This window comes from Anopheles cruzii, chromosome 3 (genome assembly GCF_943734635.1).
Source record: "Anopheles cruzii chromosome 3, idAnoCruzAS_RS32_06, whole genome shotgun sequence".
Classification (NCBI taxonomy): domain Eukaryota; kingdom Metazoa; phylum Arthropoda; class Insecta; order Diptera; family Culicidae; genus Anopheles; species Anopheles cruzii.
Genome location: NC_069145.1, coordinates 41,788,240 through 41,797,808, shown reverse-complemented (window position 1 = coordinate 41,797,808; position 9,569 = coordinate 41,788,240). Strand labels below are relative to the sequence as shown.

At 49.7% G+C, this 9,569-nt stretch overlaps 1 protein-coding gene across 1 annotated transcript; it reads left to right on the top strand.

The window, feature by feature from the left end:
- The first annotated feature begins 5,414 nt into the window (after nt 1-5,414).
- On the top strand, nt 5,415-9,393 carry LOC128271677 (putative ATP-dependent RNA helicase DHX57). Its single transcript, XM_053009292.1, has 2 exons — nt 5,415-5,482; nt 5,549-9,393. The coding sequence occupies exons 1-2, from the start codon at nt 5,415-5,417 to the stop codon at nt 9,351-9,353; spliced, it is 3,873 nt and encodes a 1,290-aa protein (XP_052865252.1). The 3' UTR covers nt 9,354-9,393.
- Nucleotides 9,394-9,569: the final 176 nt, after the last annotated feature.

The following is a 9,569-nucleotide window of genomic DNA, read 5'->3' as shown; positions in this document are numbered from 1 at the left end:
CTTCAAAGGTCTTCGAGGTTTTTTATTTGACTGCCCTTAGTCACGTGGTCACCCAAAAAATCCTACAATCTTCTGGCTTCCGTTTCTTTTTGACAACAATTTATATTCAACTGTTTCCCGTGAATCTATCAAAACACGTGGGCCGAAGATGGACGGAGGTCAACCGCGATGGATATCGGTTCCACGTCTGCGGTGACATTTATTGGCACTTGAACCGTGCTGCTCTAGTTCTAACGCCAACTACCGCAACTTCTTAAAGGCCGTGACGTCTGCCTTACCGATAGCGTCTTGTGAAGTAAGATTATCTCATAGTTCCAGTTCCAACAACCATAACACTCGTTACGGTGCGCCGTTGAGGTGTTCAAGGGTTGCCGCTTTACAACCCCCCCTTAACCATCGTAATGCCGCACGTCAGCCGGTGATTGACATTGGATTCACCGACCTTATCAGCGGCATGTCGGTTATCACAAAGCTTCCGATCGTTACACTTTCTTTTTACTGCCTAACAATGGTCATCCATCAGCTGCCGATTGGGTTGATTATCCTTATCGATTGTCTCAGCCAATTCAGATTTTTTATGGATTATTGCACTCAGATGTTGTCGGGCGTTCCAGTTACGGACCGAATGGCGATGAGTGACGCGTCTATGAGAAACATTCTACCAGACGCATCGGACAAATGATTATTTATTACCCCATGGCGTCTCATTCGACTAGCCAAAGGCAATGGCAAGTGAACAGTACTCTATTTTTTTGCTTTCGTGATTCGGCACTTCAATCTCCCACACTAGCACCAGCAAGGTCACCGTATAATTCATGTGGCATTGGACGCAAAGTTGGGTTTTTTTATCTGTAGGTGGTAGTCCTAACCTAACATCGATAGTGCTGCTTGAGATATGCTGAATTCTCAATGGCACAGGAAAACAGAATGACTTGAATGGTGACCTCACTTCGCCACAGGCAAGTTGTGCCAGAAAAGAGAAAGAGAGAGCTCTGGTGAAAAAGGTGTGTGAAAACTGTAATTTGAACCCTATGGACCCTATGAACTTGAGGATGCTCGATTCGGGGCTCTTATTTCAACCGGTAAGGCCATATCTTTCAAATTGGCGAAGAATGCAATACTCGACTCACAATGCGTTGCCGTACGGGGCAGCTATCGTGTAGACTTGCTCGAGAACACGCACTCAACTGATCGCGCAGATGCAATCGAAAGATGGTAATCGGAACTAATAAGCCAGCCACCGGCTCTACTTCATCAGCCTGGTGCTGGGTTGCATTTGTTTCTGCCTGCAACCTTTCAGACGCTCTAGTGATAGCTCTCATGCACAGAACATTTCGCCAGACAGTTAATGAAGATGAGAAACGAGCACTGTGCCCACGCGCTTCTGACGCTCCAGATTAAGATCATCTAACCGAGGTAAACGCTCGACGATGGTCTCGTTAAAGTTCGTTGGAACATGATACACTCGACTGATGCGTGAATGGAGACGAGCTATGCTGATGCGAACTGGTATGCACTGTACCAAAACTGTCTCCACACTCAGAGTGAAAACCCAAACAAACCTTAGCTGGCCAAATGACCACCGCAACGTGCGCTGCCAGATCGACACAGTATGTTGACGCCGACGGAGTCTGCTTTATTTACCCATATGGTATGCGTCGAGCATCTGCGACGACCCATCTGGAAGTGTGTTCTCAACAGGAATTTCTACCGATTGAACAATTGCCGCAAAATGATAATCACACAAGACACTAACCTAACGGAGTCGCCACGCTACAACCTGGTTAACCTGGATGGATTTAACACGAAACACACACGCTCGAACATTATTGTGATTCTAACCACACGGCACAATCTGTCGATACGTCGTTCTTGTTCTGGAAACGTTTCCTTTCGGCCCACAGCACAGTGTCAGCCACACAGCCATGGGATCATCAACTTTGCGGCGCAAGTGGCGATAAGCACCACTAAACGGCACCCAGCTACTGATGGGTGGCTGGTTCGTGCTGACAAATGGGGTGCTGATTAGAGAACTAGAAGTCGATCGGCCGGAGGGAACTTTAAAAGCACGGCGCGGGTTATAAACCGAGCACCAGCAACTACACTAATTGTACGTGCAGCGAGTTTGTGCGAGTGCAGTTTAATTGTGTGCTCGTATCAATAAGTGCGCACGGTGATAAAAGTGTACCTTTGGCCAGTGGCGCACTTCGAAATGTGTTGCTGTCGCCCTAGCCCGCACGCTAGCACTACAGGTGTTCGACGTTTTAGTCCTTAGCAAGAAAAACAAATTCTACGGTCACCGTCAATGCTATGCTCCAACCGCCAGCCAGCTGGGGAAGGGTTTTTGGAAACGGTTTTAGGGGAACTACTCAACGCTGAACTGAGGAGAGTTCGTGAAGTTGGTTCTGCTTTTTCCAATGCTTTTTCGTTGACTGGTTTTTTGAGACATCGTGATAGATCACGATTCTCAAACGGCCCTCGACCGGAACAACTTAGCGGCGACTGGAATCGGATGCCCGAACCAGCAGCAACTCATTAAACCGACCATTTCTAGTAGGACCAGCAGAAACTTGAAATGGGATTTGCATCAAAGTAACACTCACTTTACACTTTTATGACGCACGAAAATGATTACCGATTCACTAATTAGATTAACCACTCGCAACCGATGGTACACTATTCCTCGACGGTTCCAGAGCACACCACCGCGATCGCGTTCTGGTGTCGCTATTTATCAAGTCAAACCAACGACTGAACCAGTGAGAACGCCGGACACTCGCTTGCGATTCTGATAAGCAGCTTTCGGGTAGCAAGTGTCGATAATTTCTGTCTTGAACAACGTGTCTCCAAGTGCGATCTCGATCGGGGGACACTCGAGCCATGCACTACTACACAAATTGCATAAACAAACTTCATTCATGGCTGCACAACGGCGCGCTTTATCGACTTTAAGAATATAGTATGTACGCAGGATCAACTGATACTCACTGGTGTAACCGCTCCAAGCTACCAAATGATGTCTCGACGCATTTAGCCACAAAAAGAACCCGCGCATCGACCAGCTACGGGTCGCCAAGCATTAGACAGGGCGGACACCGTTTGCGCCGAACCGAACGACCGGCTGCTACTGATCGACTGCGAGGCACGACGGAAGCTCGCCCCTCTGCACGAGCTCTGGTCGGACTCAATCGATCAGACTGAGGCCACATGGGCGAGGTCTACAAAACACTGACGAGCGTCGAGCGATCTTCCTGCGCGCCCGAGACATCGACGCGCGAAAAGCAAGCTGATAGCCGCCGGAGTGCCAACTTTGTACTATATATGTATGAGAAGAGCATGTGTGAGCATTCAATGAGTGTTACGCAAATCCCTGGGCAGACACACGGTGGGTGGAGAGAGGCGTAAATTGTGATAAACGAAGTTCACACTACAGCACATGTCACTACGCTGGGTTTCGTTAACGGATACGAGAGTCTCGATTGTCGAGCGCAAACCCCGAGTGTCCTTTAGCTGGGGTACACTTGATTAGCTTTCTGGTGGAGGCCACGGAGAACTGCATTACGTCCTTTACACCGGCTTCCTTATGTACTCTAAGCCACCACTAACAAGGGGTTGTGTCGGATTGCAGTCTTCCAAGTTCAAGGTAATATATGATGTATGCTATGGATTGGGTCATCTATATTCCTCACAAAGAAGAGGATATCCAACAGGTGACCAACCGCTCACCGGCGTCCCCGTATTGGCCGTGCTTATCATACGGCAGGTATTATCACAAAGTGTCACCGTGATGGAGTTACTCACGCCGGTTAGCATTGCTGCGCTGACCTAAGAATCGATTTATCATTGCATATGCGATCACCCGCTAAAGACTGGTCACAGAAGACACAAAGAGCGCTTACGTTAATGCAGCCTGCAAACTGAGCCCTGGCAATCGGGCCGTTATCGTCAGTCTTAGGTCACTTCGAGTTGGTACCGAATGGCCTAAGAAATGTGAACTCGGAGCTAATGACCATCTGACCCGTGATAAGCAAGTAAATAAGCAGTTTTGGAACAGCGCAAAATACCACTGGTCGTGTGCTTACAATGGACCACAGGAGCGTTACGCAAGATTCGATTGGCATGAGAGGGTAGGTGACAAATATTTCTATGATTCAAACAAAGAAGATATAACAAAATGCCGACGATGCTCACTCAAGTGGTGTTCCCTTCGCCCAAACGCTACGATACGATAAGAATTTTCCAAAGTGGATCGACATCTACACTATTATTCTATTATTTCCTATTAATTGTTTAGAGTGGCCGTGTATTGGGTCTTCTTATTTCCAGATATCGACACGGATGTTCAAATAGTATCTACGAAGACACAGCACTTATAAACCGAAGCTTGGGGACTCTAGCCAGAGGTGACTCCGACTCTGTCACGAATGTTAAAAAAGTAGAAAAAGTATCAATAGTCAAACCATGTTCAATAACGAAGGGCTTACCAGAGGTTCACGGGTTTGCCCTGACCCTGACACAGCCCATGATTCTATTGTCATATCCTATGGTTGAGTGAATTAAATCTGAGTTCGGCTCATTGTCCCACATCGTCAAATCTCAAAACTGAATGCCAAAGCCCTCGGTTGTGCCGGTTGGTCATCGAGAATACAATGAGAAACAAAACGGTTCGACGATGCTCATCCAATACCCAAGCATGACCTTGGATCAATCAATCGATCAAATCAGATTTTCATTCACATGATTACTTTTATTTTTATCATCCATATCGTTCATTCCAGATGCAACGGACAATCATCGCACAGCTGCGATAGTCCGGAACCGTTTTCATGGGATATTTATTCGAATTCAAACAGTTTCAGTCTAATGGTCGGTAGATCATTCGCAGGCAGACATTTGAAAAACCTTCCCAATTCCCAAAATATCCATGTATGAGCTACCCTAAAATTTCTCCAAAATCAGCAAACACTGCATAACACAGTTTTCTGTTAATTACCCTCTTATCAAATATTCTTGGTCATTTAAAAAACATTGATTTTGTTATCATGAGACGCCAGACTAACAAAGGCGGAATAAACCCCCTTTACTAAAGGGAGGAAAAGTAAACAATCTTGAACTGAAAGAATCGTTTACAATACTGGAAACTTTAATAAAACTTGAAGGAAGGATGAAGGATTCCTGGAGAACAAAATTTACCCTACCAAACTGCAACACGTTGTTGAAAATTTCTCATCGAAATGTTTGAAATCGCAACCCTTTTTTGCTTCTGAACTGTTATACGGATTGCCCGAGTATGCGTGAACTAGGATCAGCTGATTTTGACAGTTCGCACAACATGTTGAAATACGTCAAACATGACTCAACCGCGCCGTCTTGCCAACTAGTCGTTCTCGTGATATTGTGAAACTGGCCGTACGATGGACGAGCAGAGCAGACAAATTATTTCGGATTGTTTCCTGCGCACGATCGTTGACCCTCGGGCTACGTAAGTACCGTTTCACTTTCGCGGTGTTCTTTGTTCTGTGGTTTTATTTACCGTCCACCGCCACAGGAACGTTCCGATCGAGCCTCCACCAACGAAACAGCCAGTGAAAGTGGAACTGCAAGTGCTGCGGTTGAAGGATGAATCGCAAAAGTTGATCATGGACACACTCCGGGCCATTCACGGGGAGTCATTTCAGCTGGGCGACATCTCGAAGTACGAAGACAAGGGTGGCCGCATGAAGAAAGGATTCTGGCAGGACCGCGGGAATCTGGTCATACAGGGTGGCTGCGACTTTTCGAAGGTGGTCCGCACTGGCAACAGCAACGAGGACAAGTTCCGGATGTACGCAGCCATGAAACTTCACAGCTACGGTTTCCACCGTGCGCACTGCGAGGAAGCCTTAGACCACCACGCCGGCGACATCGATCAAGCTTTGGCGCTCCTCTTTTCCAAGTACTTTCCCCCTCCGGCCAACTTACCTCCGCCACCAGAGGAGTACGGTGAGGAGGAACTCAGCACGATGCGGGCCGACGAACGTGAAGTATTGGAATCTATCTACGATAAACTGTTCGTGGAGAAGGAGCATAATCGCGTGTGGCAGCTAAAGTTCAAGATCGATCACCTGCTCGTTCACAGTCCGTCGGAGGTGAAGAAACAGGCCGAACGGGAACGGCAGCAGCAGGAAGATGATCGACGTCGGAAACAGGATGAGCTGGTGAAGAAAAAGAATGCCAAAAAAGAAAGGTGTAGAAACTTTGCGAAGGGAAAGTGTCGCTTTGGCAATCGGTGCCACTATTTGCACGTGACTGAACACTCGAGCGCAGGTCAGGACGAAAAGAAGGACGGCAAACGAGGGGACAAATCGGCAGAAGAGGATCCGAACTGGTTCTTCCTAGAAGTGCGCTTTCCCCTCGGCAACCGCTATCCATTTGAACGACCCATTCTGCTGCTTAGAACCACCTGTGCTGACATCCCCGAGCAGTTATGCCTTCGTGTGAACCGCCGACTGGTGCAAGAATCGATCGAACTAACGCGTGACGGCATGCCTTGTATCTACACCGTAGCCGACCTGTTGCAGAACGACGAAGAAATCGGTCGCTTCATCGAACTCGATCGTTACCAATTTCTAGACGCGAAGCGATCACTCTTCTATGTCCCCGAACTAGATGAAACAGACGAACCCCAGGCCGGAGATTTACCCACACACCATCAGCGAGGCACGACGGGTCGAACCGGTGGTACGAAAACCAATCCCGAGCAGCTTCAGAAAGAGGATCGGAACATTGTGCGCAAGTTCATGGACAAACAGACGAACGCAGCCTACCGGGAGATGTTGAAAGCACGTCGCAACCTTCCAGCCTGGGCGAAAATGTCCGAAATCATCGAACTGCTCGACTCGAACCAGATTCTCGTGATCAGCGGAGAAACTGGATGCGGAAAGTCCACACAAGTGCCTCAGTTTTTGCTCGACGACTGGCTGCTGCAGTCGTCACGGTTGGGCGCCAACGAAAAGGTGCGACACTTGGAAATAGTTTGCACGCAACCGCGCCGTCTGTCCGCGATCGGAGTAGCGGAACGGGTGGCTGAAGAGCGCAGCGAAAAGATAGGCAACACCGTTGGCTACCAGATCCGGCTCGAAAACCGAGTGTCCTCCTTTACACGGCTCACCTTCTGTACCACCGGTATTCTGCTGCGACGCCTGCAGTCGGATCCGATGCTGTCGAGCGTCACCCACGTCATTGTTGACGAGGTGCACGAGCGCAGCGAAGAGTCCGACTTCCTGTTACTTATCCTGAAGGAACTGCTCGCCAAGCGTTCCGACCTGAAGGTAGTTCTGATGTCTGCCACACTCAACTCAAATTTATTTGCGAGCTACTTCGGCGACATACCGGTGCTCGACATTCCCGGACGAACGTTCCCCGTCGAACAGCTGTTCCTCGAGGACATCCTGGAGCGGAGCGCGTTCGTGCTCGAGCCTGACTCGCAGTTTTGCCGCAAACTACGCAAAGCGGAACAGGAGCTGCTGGCAGAGGAACTGGAGTACGCGGACGTTAAGGCGACCAATGCGCCACCGGCCAATACGATACGTGACGAAAATCTCAAAATGACCGATTTCTTTGCCCGCTACGCCGAATACTCGAAACACACGTGCAAAACGCTCTACCTCATGGATCCGCTCCGCATCAATCCGGAACTGATCGAGCACGTCCTGACGTACATTGTGGACGATCCATCGCACAGTTGGCCTCGCGAAGGAGCAATACTGATCTTTCTACCCGGTCTCGCAGAGATTCAAACTGTCCACGAGGCGCTCAACGAGAGTCGGCTGTTTGGACCGCGAGGCGATCGGTTCGTGCTGATACCGCTTCACTCGATGCTGACGAACGAGGAACAGGCACTGGTGTTCCGGCGACCGCCGAAAGGAAAACGAAAGATCGTGCTGAGCACCAACATCGCCGAAACATCCGTCACCATCGATGACTGTGTGTTTGTGCTCGACTGTGGCCAGATGAAGGAAAAGCGGTTCGATTCGAACCGCAACATGGAATCGCTCGAAATGGTGTGGGTCTCGCGTGCGAATGCGCTGCAGCGCCGCGGACGTGCCGGACGCGTCATGCCCGGCGTCTGCATACATCTCTACACGCGGCCCCGCTTTACGTACCACATTCTCGGTCAGCCCGTCCCAGAGATCCATCGCATCCCGCTGGAGCCACTGTTGCTGCGAGTCAAAACGCTGCCGATGCTGCAGGAGCGCCCGATGACCATGGTACTCGGTGCGACGCTTGAGCCACCGAGTGAGGAAAATATTATGGCGGCCATCAAGCGCCTGATCGATGTTGGCGCGTTTGATCGGGACGAGCGGTTGACGGCACTGGGACACCATCTAGCCGCTCTGCCGGTAGACGTACGCATCGGCAAGCTAATGCTGTTTGGAGCCATTTTCCAGTGCTTGGACAGTGTGCTCACGATCGCGGCCATCCTTAGCTACAAAAGCCCATTCGTGGCACCTTTCGGTAAGCGGGATGAAGCGGACAACCGAAAGCGGCAGATGGCCATCGCCAACAGCGACCACTTAACGATGCTGAATGCGTATCGACGGTGGATGGTCGCAGCCAAACGCAGCCGCTACGCGGGTCAGTGTTTCGCCGAGGAGAACTATCTTTCGAACAAAACGCTGGCAACGATCGGCGAGATGAAGTATCAGTTTCTGGAGCTCCTGGTTTCGATCGGTTTCGTACCTCTCGATCTAACCGGCGGTCGGAGTCGTGCCAAACGTCAACAGCTCGACGATCTGGCGCAGCTGACGGGGCCGGAAATGAATGTGAATGGTGACAACAATCGTCTCCTGGCGGCCATACTGTGTGCCGCGCTGTACCCGAACGTCGCGAAAGTATTATCGCCGGAGAAAAGCTTCGTGTCGGGTGCTGGTGGTGCCGTTCCGTACTTGCCACGGGCGTCCGATTTGCGGTTCAAAACGCAGGAGGACGGTTACGTCTGCTTGCATCCCTCGTCCGTGAACGCCAGCGTAGGGTTCTTCGGGTCACCGTTTTTGGTGTACCAGGAAAAGGTGAAAACGTCGCGCATCTTTATCCGTGAATCGACGATGGTGCCTCTACTGCCCATGGTGCTGTTCTCCGGCAGCGATCTTCAGATCGAACTGCATGGTGGTGACTTTGTAATACTGCTCGAGGGCGGCTGGCTGATGCTGCAGACTGCCACGCACCAAGTGGCGGAAATGATGAAATTTTTGCGCCTGGAACTGACCAAAATGCTGGAGCTAAAGATCAGCGATCCACTGCTGAACCTGCTACACCACGAGCAGGGCAAACGAATCATCGAGACGATCGTGTATCTAATCAACAAGGAGTAAAAAAGGGCGAGCCGGGTTGTACAGTCCACAGTGTACCATACAATTGTACAGTTCCGATAAGTCTGCAAGTTGCAATAAAAGAGAATTTATACAATGTACGCCGGATTGTCGAATGACTATTCTCAATGAAATTAAATTGTGGACAAAACGCGCGATGTATTCGCTTCATTTGCTCTACATTATTTTTTCAGTTTTATTCATGAACGATTCGATTAT